General features: G+C 43.3%; 1 protein-coding gene across 2 annotated transcripts in view; it reads right to left on the reverse strand.

The window, feature by feature from the left end:
- Window positions 1–23514, reverse strand: part of LOC124013950 (serine/threonine-protein phosphatase PP1-beta catalytic subunit-like) — a 40262-nt gene extending 16748 nt beyond the window's left edge. Inside the window, exon 1 of one of the 2 annotated variants that reach the window (XM_046328532.1) lies at window positions 23363–23514. In XM_046328532.1, the coding sequence (XP_046184488.1) occupies window positions 23363–23498 (136 nt within the window). In that variant the 5' untranslated portion in view covers window positions 23499–23514. The remainder of the gene's footprint in view (window positions 1–23362) is intronic. The other variant, XM_046328531.1, reaches the window with a different exon arrangement.
- Between the last annotated feature and the right edge of the window lie 621 nt (window positions 23515–24135).

The following is a 24135-nucleotide window of genomic DNA, read 5'->3' on the forward strand; positions in this document are numbered from 1 at the left end:
GGGAGAGCGCGAGAGAGGCTGGACGGAGGATGCTTGGCTTGAAGAGCTGGGCATTTGATTGTTATGACATACAGTACCAGTCAAAAGTTTGGACAAACCTACTCATTCAAGGGTTTTTCTTTAGATTTAATTATTTTCTACATTGTAGAATAATAGTAAAGACATCAAAACTATGAAATAACATATGTAGTAAACAAAAAGTGTTAAACAAATGTATTTTAGATTCTTCAAAGTTGCCACCCTTTTCTTTGATGCCAGCTTTGCACACTATTGGCATTCTCTCAACCAGCTTCACCTGGAATGCTTTTCCAACAGTCGTGAAGGAGTTCCCACAAATGCTGAGCACTTGTTGGCTGCTTTTCCTTCACTCTGTGGTCCAACTCGTCCCAAACCATCTCAATTGGGTTGAGGTTGGGTGATTGTGGAGGCCAGGTCATTTGAGGCAGCACTCCATCACTCTCCTTCTTGGTCAAATAGCCCATACACAGCCTGGAGGTGTGATGGATCATTGTCCTGTTGAAAAACAAATGATAGTCCCACTAAGAGCAAACCAGATGGGATGGCTTATCGCTGCAGAATTATGTGGTAGCCATGCTGGTTACGTGTGCCTTGAATCCTAAATAAATCAGTGACAGTGTCACCAGCAAAGCACCCCCACACCACCACCTCCATGCTTCACGGTGGGAACCACACATGCGGAGATCATCCATTCACCTACTCTGCCTCTCACAAAGACATGGCTGTTGGAACCAAAAATCTCTAATTTGGACTTTCCACCGGTCTAAAATGTCCATTGCTCGTGTTTCTTGGCCCAAGCAAGTCTCTTCTTATTATTGGTGTCCTTTAGTAGTGGTTTATTTGCAGCAATTCGACCATGAAGGCCTGATTCACACAGTCTCCTCTGAACAGTTGATGTTGAGATGTGTCTGTTACTTGAACTTTGTGAATAATTTATTTGGGCTGCAATGAGGCTGGTAACTCCAATGAACTGATCCTCTGCAGCAGAAGTAACTCTGGGTCATCCTTTCTTGTGGCAGTTCTCATGAGAGCCAGTTTCATCATAGCGCTTGATGGTTTTTGCGACTGCACTTGAAGAAACTTTCAAAGTTCTTGAAATGATCCGGATTGACTGACCTTTATGTCTTAAAGTAATGATGGACTGTCGTTTCTCTTTGCTTATTTGAGCTGTTCTTGACATAATATGGACATGGTCTTTTACCAAATAGTGCTCTCTTATGTATACCAAACCAACTCGTCAAAAAACAACTGATTGGCTCAAATGCATTAAGGTAAGACATTTCACAAATTAACAAGGCACACCGGGTAATTGAAATGCATTTCGGGTGACTACCTCATGAAGCTGGTTGAGAGAACGCCAAGTGTGCAAAGCTGTCATCAAGGCAAAGGGTGGCAACTTTGAAGAATCTCAAATATAAATATATTTTGATATGTTTAACACTTTTTTGGTTACTACATGATTCCATATGTGTTACTTCATAGTTGTGATGTCTTCCCTATTATTCTACACTGTAGAAAAAAGTATAAATTAACAAAAACCCTGGAGTGAGTAGGTGTGTCCAAAATCTTTAAAAAATATATTTTCCTCTATTATTTTCCACTAACCCTACCACCCCTCCACTAATTGGAGTAAACTAATGAACACCACCACTTGGTCTTCTACTTCCAGCCTATAGATACTATATACATTTTACAGACACAATCTATTTTACAATAGTTATATTTTGTTTGTTTTTAGTCCTGTACTTCCTTTACCCTCAACCTTTCCCATCTATTTCTTAACACCATACATATTGGATTTCTATTTGTTATCTTCTTGTTATTGGTCCCACCCTTCAGCTACATTCAACCCCTCCCACCTATCTCTTAAAACCATCCATATTGAATTTCATATATTTTTCAACTGTGCAGTGATGGTTCACAAAAGTTCTGAACCTTTCGATTCTCATAGTTTCTACAGATTGTAAATTAAAAGATAAACATTTTTTTGCTAAAAGTATTATATTATTGATTGATTGACTATGAGTTTTCAAATCACCTTGTATTGCTATCTGCAATGTTAGCAACAGGTAAATGTTGCAATTCTTCAGCCATTCTTGGACCTGTGACCAAAAACAAGCTATTGTCATGTTTTGTCATTTATTATCTTGTCTTGTCCCTGTGCTTCCCATTCTATTCGTTTCCCTCTGCTGGTCTTATTAGGTTGTTTAACACTTTCTATCCCTCATGATTCCCTCCCTGTTCTTCACTCTCTCGCTTCTCTCTTCTCACTGTAGAAAATCGTATAAATTCCTGCTCCCAGCTGTTCCTATTCTAACCCTAATCATCATTTAGATACTATATTTTACAATAGTTATAGCCCCCACACCTGTTCCCAGTAGATACCCGACACAATCCTTTCCCCTGATTAGAGTCCCTATTTCTTCCTTTGTGTTCCGTTCCTGTCCTGTCGGTTCCTTGTTTAGAATTCACCATACTGTGATTGTGTATTGTTATCTGTCTTGTTTTCCTCAGATGCTGCGTGGTGAGCAGGTGTCTGAGTCTGTCTCTCTTAAGTGCCTTCCATAGGCAACCTATTGTTCACCTGCTGTTCAAGATGGTCTCCAGTTTGAACCTTTCGATTCTCATATTTCTACAGTGAAAGTTGTGTTTTTTGTTTGTATTTATTTTACTGGATTAAAGACTCTGTTTTCGCCAAGTCGCTTTTGGGTCCTCTTTCACCTGCATGACAGCTATATATGGACAGTACCAAAATAAATGATCTAATGACTGTCTCTTCGCAGCACAATCTGCATATATATCATTCTATTGGTTGCAAGAATTTTGTAGAGAGATTCTGGAAAAAAATGCACAGAATGTAAAAGAACGCTATTAACCAGTTCCCATGCTTTTAAAATATTTGTTCTGTTCCAGAAAAGTATAGATCACTTTCGTTCTTGGTTTTGATTCTGTTCATTTATTTATTTTCCAGTTGCTTATTCGTGGAGCTGGCCCTGTGTGTGTGTGTGTGTGTGTGTGTGTGTGTGTGTGTGTGTGTGTGTGTGTGTGTGTGTGTGTGTGTGTGTGTGTGTGTGTGTGTGTGTGTGTGTGTGTGTGTGTGTGTGTGTGTGTGTGTGTGTGTGTGTGTGTGTGTGTGTGTGTGTGTGTGTGTGTGTGTGAGGTGCGCATGCATGTGAATGAAAGACAAAGGAGAAATAGATCAATAGTGAGTTATAGTGAACCATGAGAGACAATAACCACAAGTATACAGTATGCTGCTTCCATGCATGTGTGTGTGTGTGTGCGCGCACGCCACCATAGGGGCATGTGGGTAATCACTCAAGAGGGAGACAGCTGCATCTGTTGACATTTAATGAGGGATCAGTAGGGGGTGGGGGTTGGGGGGGAGATGAGTGGCACAAAGGCTCACCGTTAAGGAGGTGAGACCACCATGAAGGGGTAACCAGGAACCTCCAACTCTGGGACGTGTTCATTAGGCAAAAAAGGGAAAACATTGAGAACCCAGAAAATTAAAACAGATTTTCCTATTAGTGAGTAGTACTTCTTCAGTTTTAAAATGTTTTTTCCCCGTTTGGTGCGGGCTGAAAATGACCCTGTTGTACAGGTGTAGAATTCATAGCCTATGACCCAGGGAGGAGTGTTAATATTTGTTTTCTTGTGGACGGTGATTTTAATGCGGGGAATCTGAAATCCGTTTTACCTCATTTTTTACCAGCATGTCACCTGTGCGACTTGAGGCCCTCCCTCGCCCTCCCTTCGGCAAATCAGACCATAACTCCACCCTTCTGCTTCCTGCTAACAAGCAAACTCAAACAGGAAGTACCAGTGATGTGTTCAATACAGAAGTGGTAAGATGAAGTGGATGCTAAACTACAGGACTGGTTCGCTACCACAGACTGGAATATGTTCAGGGATTTATCCGTTAACATTGAGGAGTTTACACCATCAGTCACCGGCTCCATAAATGTTTTTTGTATACATTATATATTTTTTGAACAATACAAAACATACAAATGACAACATACAGACACTACAAACATCCACAACGTCACCCCTGCCCAGACCCACCTATCTCCATCACCTGCATGGCCTCAACCTGCACCATTTTATTTGTCTACGTCACCAACGCACTTATAACATTTAGATAATAAAATCATTTGACCTTTTCATTCAATGGAGGATTGGTTGATTTAAAGTTTTATGTATTTTCAAGATGATTGACGAGAAAAGTATCATCCAACCCATCGGGTATCTCATCTCACTGCGCCCTCATAAACCATGTCTTGAAATATGCAGACAGATGGATTAAAAGTACATTTACATGGTGATACTTCTGACAGCCAACTTTCTAACTCCGCCCATAACTTTTGGACTTTATAGCATTCCTAGAAGGCAGGGATTATTGAGTCATTGTTAGTTTTACACTTGCTGTAGAATTTGTGATTTTTGTCTCGTGTAATAAATTCTGTACATTTGTATATACTGGTTATACCGGCTTCATTAATAAGTGCATTGACAATATCGCCCCCCACATTGACCTTAAGTACATACCCCAACCAGAAGCCATTTATTCCAAGATTGCACTGCAGTGCTGACGTGGTTTGTCGTCCTCTCCTTTACTTTTTGTATTTTTCGTATATATTCCAATTTATTTTTCAATCTCTTTCTCCATTTTGAAATGAAATATACTGTCCGGTAACCCGCCTCACTCAATGTGACATGGATCCGCTATTTTTTTTGTTGACTTTATAGCCAAAACTTTCATCAGAAGCTAGCCAGCTAATTAGCTACTAGCTATTTAGTCATTGTTAGCAACTGCTAGCGGCCTTTACCCTCTGCTCAGGCACCAGCTGTTTTTTAGCCTGGATAATACCTGCCAGCCTCGGACTGTTTTTCTCCACTACAACGCCGGATTCCTACCGTAAACTCTCCCTTTTGCTAGCGTTGCAACAACTACCCAGTGGCTTCCCTGTTCCATCTATTGCTGTACACTGGACCCTATGAGCACTTGGCTACATAGCTGATCCCTGCTGGACTGTTCATTTATCACGGTACTCCACTTTGTTTACCTTTGTTCATCTGTTGGCCCTAGCCCCGAACTCAGGCCCTGTGTTTAGTTAACCGACCCTCTCTGCCCATTCATCGACATTTTACCTGTTGTTGTCTTAGCTGATTAGCTGTTGTCGTCTTGCCCGTCGTTGTCTAAGCTAGTTCTCCCAATCAACACCTGTAATTGCTTTATGCCTCGCTTTATGCCTCACTCAAATGTCAATATGCCTTGTATACTGTTGTTTAGGATTTATTGTTTTAGTTTACTGCGGAGCCCCTAGTCCCACTGTACATGCCTCAGATACTTCCTTTGTCCCACCTCCCACACATGCGGTGACCTCACCCAGTATAACCAGCGTGTCCAGAGATGCAACCTCTCTTATCATCACTCAGTGCCTGGGTTTACCTCCACTGTACCCGCACCCCACCATACCCGTCTGCACATTATTTCCTGAATCTATTCTACCACGCCCATCTGCTCCTTTTATTCTCTGTCCCCAAAGCGCTAGACGACCAGTTTTGCTAGCCTTTAGCCGATCGCTGCAGCTGTACATATTCCATCTGTAAATAGCCTACCCAATCTACCTACCTCATCCCCATATTGTTTTTATGTACTTTGCTGCTCTTTTGCACATCAGTATCACTACTTACACACCATCATCATCTGCTCATCTATCACTCCAGTGTTATTTTGCTAAATAGTAATTACTTGCTACTATGGCCTATTTATTGCCTTACCTCCTCACGCCATTTGCACACACTGTATGTAGACTTTTTAAAATTCTATTGTGTTATTGACTTCACGCTGGTTTATTCCATGTGCAACTCTGTTGTTTGCTTTATCTTGTTACGGTCGCAGTTGTAAATGAGAACTTGTTCTCAACTAGCTTACCTAGTTAAATAAAAGGTGAAATAAAATAAAAAGATTACAGGCAACATCCACACTGAACTAATGGCAAGGGCTACCGCTTGCAAGGAGCAGGACACTAATCCGGATGCTCATAAGAAATCCTGCAACGACCTCCGACTAGACATCAGGCAAAGCATCAATACAGGACTAAGGTTAGAATCCTACTAGGCCGTCTCTGACGCTGGACGGATGTGGCAGGGCTTGCAAACTATCACGGATTACAAAGGGAAACCCAGCTGCATGCTACCCAATGATGCGAGCCTACCAGGCAAGCTAAATACTTTCTATACTCGCTTCGAGGCAAGCAACACTGAACCATGCATGAGAGCACAGAGCTGTGTGATTTGCCTGTCTGTAGCTGATAGGAGTAATACGTGTAGCCCTTTCCTGCAGTTAAATGATTTAGTGGCCTCATGGGTGGACTGTTAAAAATTTTTTCATAATTTCATAATTAACTTCTCTGGGATATGTGGGACGTTAGCGTCCCACCTCGCCAACAGCCAGTGAAATTTCATGGCGCCAATTCAAAACAACAGAAATCCCATAATTAAAATTCCTCAAACATACAAGTATTTTACACCATTTTAAAGATAAACTTCTTGTAAATCCAGCCAACGTGTCCGATTTCAAATAGGCTTTACAGCGAAAGCACACCAAACGATTATGTTAGGTCAGCACCTAGTCACAGAAAAACATATAGCCATATTCCAGCCAAGGAGGGGGCTCACAAAAATTAGAAATAGCAATTAAATTAATCACTAAACTTTGATGATCTTCATCAGATGGCACTCACAGGACTTCATGTTACACAATAAATGTGTTCGATAAAGTTAATCTTTATGTCCCAAAACCTCATTTGAAATTGGTGTGTTATGATCAAAATGCATTGTCTCAAACAAACATCTGGTGAAAGTGCAGAGAGCCACATCAAATTACAGAAATACTCATAATAAACATTGATAAAAGATACAAGTGTTATGCATGGAAATATAGATAAACTTCTCCTTAGTCAGATTTCAAAAACGCTTTACGGCGAAAGCATACCTTGCGATTATGTTAGGTCAGCGCTAGTCACAGAAAAACATCCAGCCATTTTCCAAAGGAGGAGAGGTGTCAGAAAAGTCAGAAATAGCGTTATAGTCACTTACCTTTGATGATCTTGATCAGAATGTACTCCCAGGAATCCCAGTTCCACAATAAATGTTTGTTTTGTTCGATAAACTCCATCATTTATGTCCAAATACCTCATTTATGTCCAAATACCTCCTTTTTGTTCGCATGTTTAGCCCAGTAATCCAAATGCATAATGCACGATCACTTGTTCAGACGAAATGGCAAAAAAGTTATATTGCATGTCAAACGATGTATAGAATCAATCTTTAGGATGTTTTTATCATAAATCTTCAATAATGTTCCAACTGGAGAATTCCTTTGTCTTTAGAAATGCAATGGAACACAGCTAACTCTCACGGGGGTGTGTGTGATCAGCTCATGGCACTCTGCCAGACCTCTGGTTGGAACAGCCTGCATTCTCTCCTCCTTCACAGTAGAAACCTCAAACAATGTTCTAAAGACTGTTGACATCTAGTGGACGCCTTAGGAAGTGCAATATGACCCCATAGACACTGTATATTCAATAGGCAATGACTTGAAAAACTACAAACCTCATATTTCCCACTTCCTGGTTGGATATTTTCTCAGGTTTTTGCCTGCCATATGAGTTCTGTTATACTCACAGACATCATTCACACAGTTTTAGAAACTTCAGAGTGTTTTCTATCCAAATCTACCAATTACATGCATATTCTAGCTTTTGGGCCTGAGTAGTAGGCAGTTTACTCTGGTTGCCTTTTTATCCAAGCTACTCAATTCTGCCCCCCAGTCTCAAAGAAGTCAATAAACATTAGTTCAAAAACACTCAGAAAATCTGGTGTTTCTAGTCAAACAGTTTTGTTATATTTCAGTCCTCTGTGACGTATATAACGTGTAATATTGGGATGCAAACTGAAAACTGAATACTATATTTTTTCAAGCCCATAACCATGTGTGTGAGGTGTATACTTTTGTTTCAATGCAGATTTGTTTCACACTACTAAGAAACACTCTGTGTGACCCCGATTTAGCCCACTGCATTAAAAAGGTTACAGGTTAACATTTGCAGATGGAATACCAGGACGTGTACTCAGAGCATGCGATAACCAGCTGGAAAGTGTCTTCACTGTCCAGGCCTGTAATACCAACTTCTTTCAAGCAGACCACCATAGTCCCCATGCCCAAGAAAGGTAAGGTAACCTGCCTAAATGACTATCACCCTGTAGCACTCACATCTATAGCTATGAAATACTTTGAAAGGCTGGTCATGGCTCACACCAGCACCATCATCCCAGACTCCCTGGACACACTCCAATTCGCATACCGCCCCAACAGATCCACAGATGACACAATCTCTATTGCACTCTACACTGCCCTCACCCACCTGGACAAAAGGAAAACCTATGTAAAGAATGCTGTTCATCGACTACAACTCAGCATTCAACACCATATTCCCCTCCAAGCTAATCACCCAGGACCCTGGGACTGAACATCTCCCTCTGCAACTGGATCCTGGACTTCCTGACGGGAAACCCCAGGCGGTGAGGATTAGGCAACAACACATCCGCCACACTGACCATCAACACGGGGGCCCCTCCAGGGTGTGTGCTTAGTCCGCTCCTGTACTTCCTGTTCACCTAACACTGCGTGGTCATGCATGACTCCAACACCATCATCAAGTTTGCTGACGACACAACGGTGGTAGGACTGATGACCAACAACGATGTGGCAGCCTATAGGGAGGAGTTCAGAGACCTGGCAGTGTGGTGCCAGGACAACAAACTATCCCTCAACATCAGCAAGACAAGGGAGCTGATCGTGGACTAAAGGAAAAGGAGAGGCGAGTCACTGGTCTACACACAATGTTGAGTCAATAGGTATTCAAGCCCTTTGTTATGGCAATCATGAATACATTCAGGAGTAAAAATGTGCTTAATTAACTCACATAAAAAGTTGCAATAATAGTGCTTAACAGGATTTTTAATGACTAACTCATCTCTGTACATCAGGCTAGGATGGGCTGGAGCGAGCGGTCGCATCCGCATTTCGCTCCGCAGGTAGTATAACTTTTTCATTACATTTCATTATAGTACAACGGTTTGATTTGTCTAATCTTAGCAATTTCTTCTTAGCTAGCTACATAGCCATCTTTGTATCAAAGATAATTGCGTAATTATCGTATTTCGTCGTCCTAACGCAGTCTTCACTGCTCTGCCCAGCAGCTAGCCAGCTAGCAAACGTCCACCGATTAGCAGCACTGTAGAAACTATTACACTCAACTGAACGACTTGATTAGTGTAGTGTTAGCTAGCTACATAGCTGTCTTTGCGGTCTTCGTATCCAAGATAATTGTGTAGTTTAGAGTGTGTAGTCTTAGAGTGATTATCTTAATTTACCGAGGTTAGCTAGCCAGCTATTTGTCGTCCTTAACGTAGGAGACACTGCTAGCTAGCCAACAGCTAGCCAACAGCTAGCCAACAGCTAGCCAACGTCTTCCGAATAGAACTCAACAACCCGGTCGCATTCCGCTTCGCTCCACAGGTAGTATCACATTTTAATTTCATTTCATTACAGTACAACGGTTTGATTTGTTTGATCGTAGCTAGCTACATAGCTGTCTTTGTATTAAAGATAATTGTGTAGTCTAGAGCGATTTTCTAGGTTAGCTAGCCAGCTATTGTCGTTCTTTTAACACAACGTAATCAACACTGCTAGCTAGCCAGCTAGCCCCCGAATAGCAGCACTGTAGAAACTATTACACTCAACGGAACGACTTGATTAGTGTAGTGTCAACAACGCAGCCACTGCCAGCTAGCCTACAAAGTCAACAACGCAGCCACTGCCAGCTAGCCTACTTCAGCAGTACTGTAACATTTTAATCATTTTAGTCAATAAGATTCTTGCTACGTAAGCTTAACTTTCTGAACATTCGAGACGTGTAGTCCACTTGTCATTCCAATCTCCTTTGCATTAGCGTAGCCTCTTCTGTAGCCTGTCAACTATGTGTCTGTCTATCCCTGTTCTCTCCTCTCTGCACAGACCATACAAACGCTCCACACCGCGTGGCCGCGGCCACCTTAATCTGGTGGTCCTAGCGCGCACGACCCACGTGGAGTTCCAGGTCTCCGGTAGCCTCTGGAACTGCCGATCTGCGGCCAACAAGGCAGAGTTCATCTCAGCCTATGCCTCCCTCCAGACTTCTTGGCACTGACGGAAACATGGATCACCACAGATAACACTGCTACTCCTACTGCTCTCTCTTCCTCCGCCCACGTGTTCTCGCACACCCCGAGAGCTTCTGGTCAGCGGGGTGGTGGCACCGGGATCCTCATCTCTCCCAAGTGGTCATTCTCTCTTTCTCCCCTTACCCATCTGTCTATCGCCTCCTTTGAATTCCATGCTGTCACAGTTACCAGCCCTTTCAAGCTTAACATCCTTATCATTTATCGCCCTCCAGGTTCCCTCGGAGAGTTCATCAATGAGCTTGATGCCTTGATAAGCTCCTTTCCTGAGGACGGCTCACCTCTCACAGTTCTGGGCGACTTTAACCTCCCCACGTCTACCTTTGACTCATTCCTCTCTGCCTCCTTCTTTCCACTCCTCTCCTCTTTTGACCTCACCCTCTCACCTTCCCCCCCTACTCACAAGGCAGGCAATACGCTCAACCTCATCTTTACTAGATGCTGTTCTTCCACTAACCTCATTGCAACTCCCCTCCAAGTCTCCGACCACTACCTTGTATCCTTTTCCCTCTCGCTCTCATCCAACACTTCCCACACTGCCCCTACTCGGATGGTATCGCGCCGTCCCAACCTTCGCTCTCTCTCCCCCGCTACTCTCTCCTCTTCCATCCCATCATCTCTTCCCTCTGCTCAAACCTTCTCCAACCCATCTCCTGATTCTGCCTCCTCAACCCTCCTCTCCTCCCTTTCTGCATCCTTTGACTCTCTATGCCCCCTATCCTCCAGGCCGGCTCGGTCCTCCCCTCCCGCTCCGTGGCTCGACGACTCATTGCGAGCTCACAGAACAGGGCTCCGGGCAGCCGAGCGTAAATGGAGGAAATCTCGCCTCCCTGCGGACCTGGCATCCTTTCGCTCCCTCCTCTCTACATTTTCCTCTTCTGTCTCTGCTGCTAAAGCCACTTTCTACCACTCTAAATTCCAGGCTTCTGCCTCTAACCCTAGGTGGCTCTTTGCCACCTTCTCCCTCCTGAATCCCCCCCCTCCTCCCTCTCTGCAGATGACTTTGTCAACCATTTTGAAAAGAAGGTCGACGACATCCGATCCTCGTTTGCTAAGTCAAACGACACCGCTGGTTCTGCTCACACTGCCCTACCCTGTGCTCTGACCTCTTTCTCCCCTCTCTCTCCAGATGAAATCTCGCGTCTTGTGACGGCCGGCCGCCCAACAACCTGCCCGCTTGACCCTATCCCCTCCTCTCTTCTCCAGACCATTTCCGGAGACCTTCTCCCTTACCTCACCTCGCTCATCAACTCATCCCTGACCGCTGGCTACATCCCTTCAGTCTTCAAGAGAGCGAGAGTTGCACCCCTTCTGAAAAAACCTACACTCGATCCCTCCGATGTCAACAACTACAGACCAGTATCCCTTCTTTCTTTTCTCTCCAAAACTCTTGAACGTGCCGTCCTTGGCCAGCTCTCCCGCTATCTCTCTCAGAATGACCTTCTTGATCCAAATCAGTCAGGTTTCAAGACTAGTCATTCAACTGAGACTGCTCTTCTCTGTATCACGGAGGCGCTCCGCACCGCTAAAGCTAACTCTCTCTCCTCTGCTCTCATCCTTCTAGACCTATCGGCTGCCTTTGATACTGTGAACCATCAGATCCTCCTCTCCACCCTCTCCGAGTTGGGCATCTCCGGCGCGGCCCACGCTTGGATTGCGTCCTACCTGACAGGGCGCTCCTACCAGGTGGCGTGGCGAGAATCTGTCTCCTCACCACGCGCTCTCACCACTGGTGTCCCCCAGGGCTCTGTTCTAGGCCCTCTCCTATTCTCGCTATACACCAAGTCACTTGGCTCTGTCATAACCTCACATGGTCTCTCCTATCATTGCTATGCAGACGACACACAATTCATCTTCTCCTTTCCCCCTTCTGATGACCTGGTGGCGAATCGCATCTCTGCATGTCTGGCAGACATATCAGTGTGGATGACGGATCACCACCTCAAGCTGAACCTCGGCAAGACGAAGCTGCTCTTCCTCCCGGGGAAGGACTGCCCGTTCCATGATCTCGCCATCACGGTTGGCAACTCCATTGTGTCCTCCTCCCAGAGCGCTAAGAACCTTGGCGTGATCCTAGACAACACCCTGTCGTTCTCAACTAACATCAAGGCGGTGGCCCGTTCCTGTAGGTTCATGCTCTACAACATCCGCAGAGTACGACCCTGCCTCACACAGGAAGCGGCGCAGGTCCTAATCCAGGCACTTGTCATCTCCCGTCTGGATTCCTGCAACTCGCTGTTGGCTGGGCTCTCTGCCTGTGCCATTAAACCCCTACAACTCATCCAGAACGCCGCAGCCCGTCTGGTGTTCAACCTTCCCAAGTTCTCTCACGTCACCCCGCTCCTCCGCTCTCTCCACTGGCTTCCAGTTGAAGCTCGCATCCGCTACAAGACCATGGTGCTTGCCTACGGAGCTGTGAGGGGAACGGCACCTCAGTACCTCCAGGCTCTGATCAGGCCCTACACCCAAATGAGGGCACTGCGTTCATCCACCTCTGGCCTGCTCGCCTCCCTACCACTGAGGAAGTACAGTTCCCGCTCAGCCCAGTCAAAACTGTTCGCTGCTCTGGCCCCCCAATGGTAGAACAAACTCCCTCACGACGCCAGGACAGTGGAGTAAATCACCACCTTCCGGAGACACCTGAAACCCCACCTCTTTAAGGAATACCTAGGATAGGATAAGTAATACTTCTCACCCCCCCCCTTTAAGATTTAGATGCACTATTGTAAAGTGACTGTTCCACTGGATGTCATAAGGTGAATGCACCAATTTGTAAGTCGCTCTGGATAAGAGCATCTGCTAAATGACTTAAATGTAAATGTGTACCCCACAAATTCAGTTCTGTAAGGTCCCTCAGTCGAGCACCAATTCAACCACAAAGACCAGCACCAGTCCCTCCTGCAGCAAAGCACCCCCACAACATGATGCTGCTACCCCTGTGCTTCAAGGTTTGGGATGGTGCATTTCGGCTTGCAAGCCTCCCCCTTTTTCCTCCAAGCATAACAATGGTCATTATGGCCAAACAGTGCTATTTTTGTTTCATCAGACCAGAGGACATTTCTCCAAACGATCTTTGTCCTCATGTGCAGTTGCAAACCGTAGTCTGGCTTTTTAATGGCCGTTTTGCTGAGCGGCCTTTCAGGTTGTCGATATAGAACTTGTTTTACTGTGGATATAGATACTTTTGTACCCGTTTCCTCCAGTATCTTCACAAGGTCTTTTGCTGTTGTTCTGGGATTGATGTGCACTTTTCGCACCAAATTACAGTGCCTTGCGAAAGTATTCGGCCCCCTTGAACTTTGCAACCTTTTGCCACATTTCAGGCTTCAAACAAAGATATAACTGTATTTTTTTGTGAAGAATCAACAACAAGTGGGACACAAATCATGAAGTGGAACGACATTTATTGGATATTTCAAACTTTTTGAACAAATCTAAAACTGAAAAATTGGGCGTGCAAAATTATTCAACCCCCTTAAGTTAATACTTTGTAGCGCCACCTTTTGCTGCGATTACAGCTGTAAGTCGCTTGGGGTATGTCTATCAGTTTTGCACATCGAGAGACTGAATTTTTTCCCCATTCCTCCTTGCAAAACAGCTCAAGCTCAGTGAGGTTGGATGGAGAGCATTTGTGAACAGCAGTTTTCAGTTCTTTCCACAGATTCTCGATTGGATTCAGGTCTGGACTTTGACTTGGCCATTCTAACACCTGGATATGTTTATTTTTGAACCATTCCATTGTAGATTTTGCTTTATGTTTTGGATCATTGTCTTGTTGGAAGACAAATCTCCGTCCCAGTCTCAGGTCTTTTGCAGACTCCATCAGGTTTTCTTCCAGAATGGTCCTGTATTTGGCTCCATCCATCTTCCCATCAATTTTAACCATCTTCCCGAACCATGATGCTGCCACCACCATGTTTGACAGTGGGGATGGTGTGTTCAGGGTGATGAGCTGTGTTGCTTTTATGCCAAACATAACGATTTTCATTGTTGCCAAAAAGTTCAATTTTGGTTTCATCTGACCAGAGCACCTTCTTCCACATGTTTGGTGTGTCTCCCAGGTGGCTTGTGGCAAACTTTAAATTACACTTTTTATGGATATCTTTAAGAAATGGCTTTCTTCTTGCCACTCTTCCATAAAGGCCAGATTTGTGCAATATACGACTGATTGTTGTCCTATGGACAGAGTCTCCCACCTCAGCTGTAGATCTCTGCAGTTCATCCAGAGTGATCATGGGCCTCTTGGCTGCATCTCTGATCAGTCTTCTCCTTGTATGAGCTGAAAGTGTAGAGGGACGGCCAGGTCTTGGTAGATTTGCAGTGGTCTGATACTCCTTCCATTTCAATATTATCGCTTGCACAGTGCTCCTTGGAATGTTTAAAGCTTGGGAAATCTTTTTGTATCCAAATCCGGCTTCAAACTTCTTCACAACAGTATCTCGGACCTGCCTGGTGTGTTCCTTGTTCTTCATGATGCTCTCTGCGCTTTTAACGGACCTCTGAGACTATCACAGTGCAGGTGCATTTATACTGAGACTTGATTACACACAGGTGGATTGTATTTATCGTCATTAGTCATTTAGGTCAACATTGGATCATTCAGAGATCCTCACTGAACTTCTGGAGAGTTTGCTGCACTGAAAGTAAAGGGGCTGAATAATTTTGCACGCCCAATTTTTCAGTTTTTGATTTGTTAAAAAAGTTTGAAATATCCAATAAATTTCTTTCCACTTCATGATTGTGTCCCACTTGTTGTTGATTCTTCACAAAAAAATACAGTTTTATATCTTTATGTTTGAAGCCTGAAATGTGGCAAAAGGTCGCAAAGTTCAAGGGGGCCGAATACTTTCGCAAGGCACTGTATGTTCATCTCTAGGAGACAGAACGCGTCACCTTCGTGACACCTGCGTGGTCCCGTGGTGTTTATACTTGCGTACTATTGTTTGTACAGATTAACGTGGTACCTTCAGGCATTTGGAAATTGCTCCCAAGGATGAACCAGAATTGTGGAGGTCTATAATTGTTTATCTGAGGTCTTGGCTGATTTATTTAGATTTTTCCATGATGTCAAGAAAATAGGCACTGAGTTTGAAGGTAGGCCTTGAAATACATCCACAGATAGACCTCCAATTGACTCAAATGATGTCAATTTCCCTATCAGAAGCCATGACATAGTTTTCTGGAATTTCCAAGCTGTTTTAAGGCTTAAAAGGCACAGTCAACTTAGTGTATGTAAACCGCTGACCCACTGGAATTGTGATACAGTGAATTATAAGTGAAATAATCTGTTTGTAAACAATTGTTGGAAAATGTACTTGTGTCATGCACAAACTAGCCGTCCTAACCGACTTGCCAAAACTATAGTTTGTTAACAAGAAATGTGTGTAGTGGTTGAAAAATACATTTTTAATGACTCCAACCTAAGTGTATGTAAACTTCAGACTTTAACTGTATGTAAAGAACAGCTAAAATAAGCAAAGAGAAACGACAGTCCATCATTACCTTAAGACATGAAGGTCAGTAAATCCAGAAAATTTCAAGAACTTTCTTCCAAGTGCAGTCGCAAAAACCATCAAGCGCTATGATGAAACTGGATTTCATGAGGACCACCACTGGGAAGGAAGACCCAGAGTTATTTCCACTGCAGAGGGTACAGTGGGGCAAAAAAGTATTTAGTCAGCCACCAATTGTGCAAGTTCTCCCACTTAAAAAGATGAGAGGCCTGTAATTTTCATCATAGGTACACTTCAACTATGACAGACAAAATGAGAAGGAAAAAAAAAATCCAGAAAATCACATTGTAGGATTTTTAATGAATTTATTTGCAAATGATGGTGGAAAATAAGTTTTTGGTCAATAACAAAAGTTTCTCAATACTTTGTTATATACCCTTTGTTGGCAATGACAGAGGTCAAATGTTTTCTGTAAGTCTTCACAAGGTTTTCACACACTGCTGCTGGGATTTTGGCCCAGTCCTCCATGCAGGTCTCCTCTAGAGCAGTGATGTCTTGCGGCTGTTGCTGGGCAACACGGACTTTCAACTCCCGCCAAATATTTTCTATGGGTTTGAGATCTGGAGACTGGCTAGGCCACTCCAGGACCTTGCAATGCTTCTTACGAAGCCACTCCTTCGTTGCCCGGGCGGTGTGTTTGGGATCCTTGTCATGCTGAAAGACCCAGCCACGTTTCATCTTCAATGCCCTTGCTGATGATAGGCTTTGTTACTTTGGTCCCAGCTCTCTGCAGGTCATTCACTAGGTCCCCCCGTGTGGTTCTGGGATTTTTGCTCACCGTTCTTGTGATCATTTTGACCCCACGGGGTGAGATCTTGCATGGAGCCCCAGATCGAGGGAGATTATCAGTGGTCTTGTATGTCTTCCATTTCCTAATAATTGCTCCCACAGTTGATTTCTTCAAACCAAGCTGCTCACCTATTGCAGATTCAGTCTTCCCAGCCTGGTGCAGGTCTACAATTTTGTTTCTGGTGTCCTTTGACAGCTCTTTGGTCTTGGCCATAGTGGAGTTTGGAGTGTGACTGTTTGAGGTGCCGTTAATACAGGTAACAAGTGGAGGACAGAGGAGCCTCTTAAAGAAGAAGTTACAGGTCTGTGAGAGCCAGAAATCGTGCTTGTTTGTAGGTGACCAAATACTTATTTTTCCACCATAATTTACAAATAAATTAATTTTAAAAATCCTACAATGTGATTTTTTCTCATTTTGTCTGTCATAGTTGAAGTGTACCCATGATGAAAATTTACAGGCCTCTCATCTTTTTAAGTGGGAGAACTTGCACAATTGGTGGCTGACTAAATACTTTTTTGCCCCACTGTACATTTAATTAGAGTTAACTGCACCTCAGATTTCAGCCCAAATAAATGATTCTCAGAGTTCAAGTAACAGACATCTCAACATAAACTGTTCAGAAGAGACTGCATAAAATCAGGCTTTCATGGTCGAATTGCTGCAAAGAAACCACTACTAAAGGACACCAATAAGAAGAGACTTTCTTAGGCCAAGAAACATAAGCAATGGTGATTAGACTGGTAGAAATCTGTCCTTTGGTCTGATGAGTCCCAAATTTGACATTTTTCGTTCCAACTGCCGTGTCTTTGTGAGACGCAGAGTAGGTGAACGGATGTTCTCTACATGTGTGGTTCCCACCATGAACCAGGAGGAGGATGTGTGATGGTGCTTTGCTGGAGACACGGTCAGTGATTTATTTAGAATTCAAGGCACTTAACCAGCAAGCCTACGACAACATTCTGCAGTGATACGCCATCCCATCTGGTTTACGCTTAGTGGGGCTATCATTTGTTTTTCAACAGGACAATGACCCAACACACCACCAGCCTGTGTACGGGCTATTTGACCAAGAAGGAGAGTGATGGTGCTGTGTCAGATGACCTGTCTAAAAACATGTTTTCACTTTGTCATTATGGGGTATTGAGTGTAGATGGGTGATATTTTTTTTAAAAATCTATTTCAATTCAGGTAGTAACAACATTTGGAATAAGTCAAGGGGTATTCTGAAGGCACTGTATCTACAGCTGATTGTCTAGTCAGCCCTACCTATATGTATGTCACGTGGGCTCCCTCTCTGACCTCTAGGTCACCAGACTGCTCGTTATGGCGCACACCTTCATCCCCAGGCGTTATTGTTTCTGTTTAATTTCTGTGCGTTGTTCGTGTTTCTTGTTTTGTATTATGTTTCGTTCATTCATTAAACGTATTCACTCCCTGAACTTGCCTCCTGACTCCCAGCGCACACGTTACAGAATAACACCTCACCTAAGGGAAGCATCAGGGAGTCATTTAGTTATTTTTGTGTTGGAGGTGATGTCGGGTCCGGGTGTCTGAGCTACCTGGGAGGCCTCAGCCGGTTTGTCGGACTTCCATGCCTCGGCTGGCTCCCATGCCTCAGCTGGGTGTACAGGTTCCGGTGCCTCAGCCGAAGCAACCGTGGAGTTTTCGGCCCGATCATCGGGCTCTCACGCTTCAGCCGGTTCGTCAGGTTTCTGCGCCTCAGCGGAGGCAACCGTTCCGCTCCTGATCCCCGGGATCGTCCCTTTGGTTGGCGTCCTGTGGCTGGGGCCACGTGCCGGGGAGGGGGTACTGTCACGTATGCTCTCTCTCTGGCACTCTAGGTCGCCATGCTGCTTGTTATGTCGCAGAACCTGTCACCAGCGTTACGCGCATCAGCGCATAATGACACTCACCTGGATTCCATCAGCTCCTTGATTACCTGCCCTATATATGTCACTCCCTTTGGTTCCTTCCCCAGGCATTTCTGTTTCATTTTCATGTCTGTGCGTTGTTCGTGTTTCTTGTTTTGCATTATGTTTTGTTCATTCATTAAATGTATTCACTCCCGATTCCCAGCGCACACATTACAATGTACATATATTCCTCAATTACCTCGTAGTCAGCACATCGGCTCGGTACTGTTACTCTCTGTAAATAGCCATTTTTACTCGTTTTTTCAGCGTGTATTTATTCCTTGTGCTACTATTTAAATGTTTTGTTCGTCTTTAACTCTACATTGTTGGAAAAGGCCCCGTAAGTAAGTATTTCACTGACAGTGTACACCTGTTGTTTACGGAAACATGTGACAAATAGATTGATTATATTTTGACATATGATTGAGATGTGAGAGCAGCTAGCGTATAACAATGAATAGACCAACTAGAGCTGGTGTGTGCATGTTTGTGTGTGAGATGAAGGGGGTTCTATCAATGGCCTGACTTTCTGACTGCACCCCTAACTAAGGCTTGACTGTTCAGCAGAGAAAGTGGGCCAGCAGCAGCCCCATAACATTCTTCCTGCTAACACACACACACACACACACACACACACACACACACACACACACACACACACACACACACACACACACACACACACACACACACACACACACACACACACACACACACACACACACACACACGTTTAGGACCAGATCCGGCCAATTTCCCCCTCCGAGTTTCCTCAGTGCTGTGGAGATCTCAGATTACCACTGGGTCAGTCTCAGGCACAATTGGCTCGGCAAATATCCATCATCTCCACTACTGTTTCACACACTCACTGTGGGACACGGTCTCAACTCCAAACCAAGCCGAAGATGATTATATTGGCACATCCATAACATGGGGTCTGCCGGTTTCATCGTATGCGTGTCTGCTGGTGTGTGTATATATTCAACATTTGTCCATCACTACATCGGTCCATTTACAGAACACACAGGAAGAACAATGTCTTTGAGTTTGAGTTCCGTGCCTAAGAGCACATACTGTAGCCTCACCCATCTGGAAAACCTGTGTGCTTCCGTGAGACATCATGCACAGCTGACTGTACTCATGACTGGCTGTGTGGGCACAACAATAAGTTACCTACAGGAGCACATAACCCTTTACACTTGTAGTTCTATGTTGCATTAATAATACAATATCTCAGAATAACAGATTTTTTTTCCAAGTACACAGTCTTAAACTTTAGGAGAAAACTGACAAAATTCTAAATGTAGCCTACTTCAGAACAAATAGAAATATAAAAACGCTGTAAAGTGCTGAAATAAAACCGTGCCAGAAATTTACCACACGCACAAATAGCTTATTTCTCTAAAATGTTGTGCACAAATTTGTTTAAATTCCTTTTTAGTGAGCATGTATCCTTTGCCAAGATAATCCATCCACCTGACAGGTGTGGCATATCAAGAAGCTTATTAAAACTCATTTGGGATTGGTGACACAGAAACTAGACAGAAATATGGCTTTTTCTTTGCAACTCTACCTAGAAGGCCAGCATCCCGGATTTGACTCTTCACTGTTGACGTTGAGACTGGTGTTTTGCGAGTACTATTTAATGAAGCTGACAGTTGAGGACCTGTGAGGCGTCTGTTTCTCAAACTAGACACTCTAATGTACTTGTCCTCTTGCTCAGTTGTGCACTGGGGCCTCCCACCCATCTTTCTATTCTGGTTAGGGCCAGTTTGCACTGTTTTGTGAAGGGAGTAGTACACCTCGTTGTACGAGATCTTCAGTTTCATGGCAATTTCTTGCATGGACTAGCTTTCATACTCAACTAGTTTAAAGAAGGCCAGTTTTATTGCTTCTTTAATCAGAACAACAGTTTCCAGCTGTGCTAACATAATTGCAAAAGGGTTTTCTAATTATCAATTTGTCTTTTAAAATGATAAACTTGGATTAGCTAACACAACATGCCATTGGAACACAGGAGTGATGGTTGCTGATAATGGGCCTCTGTACACCTATGTGGATATTCCATTAAAAATCTGCCTTTTCCAGCTACAATAGTAATTTACAACATTAACAATGTCTACACTGTATTTCTGATCAATTTGATGTTACTTTAAAAAGGGACAACATTTTTTTTTTACATTTCTAAGTGACCCCAAACTTTTGAACGGTCGTGTGTGTGTGTGTGAGTGTCCTCTAAGGCTGCCTTTACACAAGCATCCCAATTCTGAATGTTTGCCCAATTCTTGCCAAAAGAGCTTATCGGATTCGTCATAAAACCAATTAGTGGGAAAAGATCAGAATTAGGCTGCCTCTGTAAACGCAGCCTAAGTGACATAATGCCAATAGGCAACTGACTCAGTAAGTGCAGTGCAGTATTAGAATTAGCCTGTATGGTGATAAAGGCAAGCATTTGTTGAAGGGTTCTTTGCAACAGATGAATTGGTTAATCAAGTTGGAAAGTCCAACAATTGTCTTCACTCTACATCCATCTAGTTACAATAAACTGTAGGAGTATCTCATTATATTATCATAAACATTCAATCAAGTGTATGCTTTTATGTTATGCTTTACATATAGTAGACAGTCTACTTAAGAAAAATACTAACTTACCTAATTATGTAGGTTAGACTTGTTCACATTTCTGCACATCAAAACAAATCGATATCTAGATCAATTGATTGTGGTTCCACCTCTAATTATCCATGAGTAGCCTAGAGAGGAAATTGACCTAATACTCAGTTTTTCCTAAAATAACCTAGGCCTACATCCTTTCATTCAGCCTACCAATAACAGTATAATTCCAAACCAACACTTTAGAGTTTTGCCACATTGTAAACATTTAAGCAACAAAACTCATATTTTGTCAGATTGTAACAGTTGCAAAGGACGTTATTTTAGCAGCACCGAGTGTCAATATAGCAGAAATGGGGGATTGGTAGACTTTGGGATTTTGGCATTGAAGCCCTTTCTCTACTTCCCCAGAGTTAGATGAACTCATGGACACAATGTTTATGTCTCTGCATCCAGTATGAAGGAAGTTAGTTTCGCGAGCCAATGCTAGCTAGCGTTAGCACAATTACTGGAAGACTAGGGTATTGGCTAGCACGCACAGCAAGCGGTACCAATGCACGAAGTCTGGAACCAACAGGACCCTGAACAGGTTCTACCCCAAGTATTAAGACTGCTAAATATACTGAACAAAAATATAAATGCAACAATTTCATTGATTTTACTGAGTTCATTTGGAGGAAATCAGTCAATTTAAGTAAAAGTAATTAGGCCCTAATCCATGGATTTCAAATGACTGGGAATACAGACATGTACATGTTGGTCACGGATACCTTTAAAAAAAGAAATGGGCTTCAGGATCTCTTCACTATATTTTTGTGCATTCAAATTGTCATCGATAAAATGCAATTGCGTTCTTTGTCGGTAACTTATGCCTGCTCCTACCATAACTCCACCACCACCACCATGGGGCACTCTGTTCACAAACCACTCGCCCACACAACGCCATACACGTGGTCTGCAGTTGTGAGGCCAGTTGGACGTACTGCCAAACTCTCTAAAACGACTTTGAAGGCGGCTTATGGTAGAGAAATTAACATTAAATGATCTGGCAAAAGCTCTGGTGGACATTCCTTATAATTTTATTCAGTGTAGGTAGTTAAATAGTTAACCAATATCTACATTGACCTTTTTTGCACTAATCTCTTTTGACTCATCACATACGCTGCTGTTACTGTTTATTATCTATCCCGTTGCCTAGTCACTTTATCCCTACCTACATTATATGTACATACTGTATGTACCTCAACAACCTCATACCCCTGCACATCGACTTGGTACTGGTACCCCATGAATATCGTTATTCATTTTGTATTTATTCCTTGTTTTATTATTTTTATATTTATTCCTAGTGTTATAATTGTTCTATATTTTTCTACTATTTAAAAATAATAATCTGCATAGTTGGGAAGGCCTGTAAGTAAGCATGTAACCAGGGCATTTAACCAGGGTATTAGCAACACAACCCCCCTCCCTTTTTTTGCCGACAGACAACCAATTAGCTAACCATTTTTTGATTGGTAGTTAGTCCAGCGAGCTATCTGAACTTGAAGTAATCGTGGCCTAATACCGACCGGGCATGAAGGGCACATTCCCAGTGGCCCTGACCTGTTTTGCAGTGAGGTGGGTGGCCCTCCAACCAAAACTTGTTTAGGGTCCCCAAAAGGCTAAAGCTGGCACTGCATTTCACTGTTAGTCTACACCTGTTGTTTATAAACCACGTGACAAATACATTTTATGAGTTACCTTAGACTCGAAGTCATTTTGATAACTCTAGTTAGTAACTTCCTTTAAACCGCAAACAAGAGACAATTGTGCTAACAGAAATGTTTTTTCAAACTTCACGCAGAGACATAACAATGGTATCCACGAGTTCATCTAACTCTGGGGAAGTAGATAAAGGTTTTCATTTCCAAAATGTTGAAGTATCCTTTCAGTACGGCTAAACCTATACGCGTAAACTCCGGGGGCGTATTCATTACGCATATTCTGTTGCAAAACGTTAAACGAAATCAAACGGAACGAAACGGGGAAGGACCTTCCTGAATTTGTCCAATAGAAACACTCGTTTTAGTAACTGTTTGGCTAGCGATTTTACACCCCGGTCTCCCCTTCCCTCGAACCAGGGCCTCCACTGCAAGGACAGTGTTTTAAACCGCAACGCAATGGCCAGCCCCCTGATTTGAAATGTGATTTTAAAAATATAAAAGCTATGATACACTCACCCTCTAATAATCGGGCGATCAGCGAGTCGACGTCCAATTCCCCCTCCGCCATTTCTGTAGTGGGTGGTGCTCTCAAACAGCACTCTCTCTCTCTCCACTGCTTACTGCTGCCACAGTCCCTGGCAAGGCACCGCATAAACACCGCCGCCGACTCACAGCCAGCGGAATGCACGTTCCCGGGTCTCTCTGCCCGAAGGTGTTTTGTATTGGGAAACTGTAGACCTATACTGTAGGCCTATAATGCCACAAGTTCAATGGCAATAACACAGCTAAGAACATGTAGGACTAATCATAATAGGTGTATGCTAGTGTCTGTGTGTTATAGATTAGTAACAAGTATGCAGAAATAGCCAAATAACCTATTGAATGAAATACAATAAAGACCTATGCATAATGATGATTAGCCATGGCCATATTTCAGTAAGGGGAATTGCAATTTGCAATTTCTTAATTCATTGTGTAATGCTTATAATATTGTAGGATTTTTTTTCCTCGCATATAAAACATCTCAGTAGTCTATTTGTAAATCACTTCAAAATGAGTGAATTTAATTGATTGAAATGACTGGAAATCTTGTAAACTGGCTTGTTTTTATTACTCCTGCAACGGGATTTTTGATTCTCTTGGAGTTGAGAACTGAAAGTCTCGCGTAATTTGTCAGATGCTCGATTAACGGTGCCATTATGTTTATGTAGTCTGACCACGAGAGATTTCGGAGACTCGAGAGGGCGATGGGTCAACTGTCGATTCCAAATATGACTTTTGGTGCCTCC

The sequence above is a fragment of the Oncorhynchus gorbuscha genome, linkage group LG25 (genome assembly GCF_021184085.1).
Source record: "Oncorhynchus gorbuscha isolate QuinsamMale2020 ecotype Even-year linkage group LG25, OgorEven_v1.0, whole genome shotgun sequence".
NCBI lineage: Eukaryota > Metazoa > Chordata > Actinopteri > Salmoniformes > Salmonidae > Oncorhynchus > Oncorhynchus gorbuscha.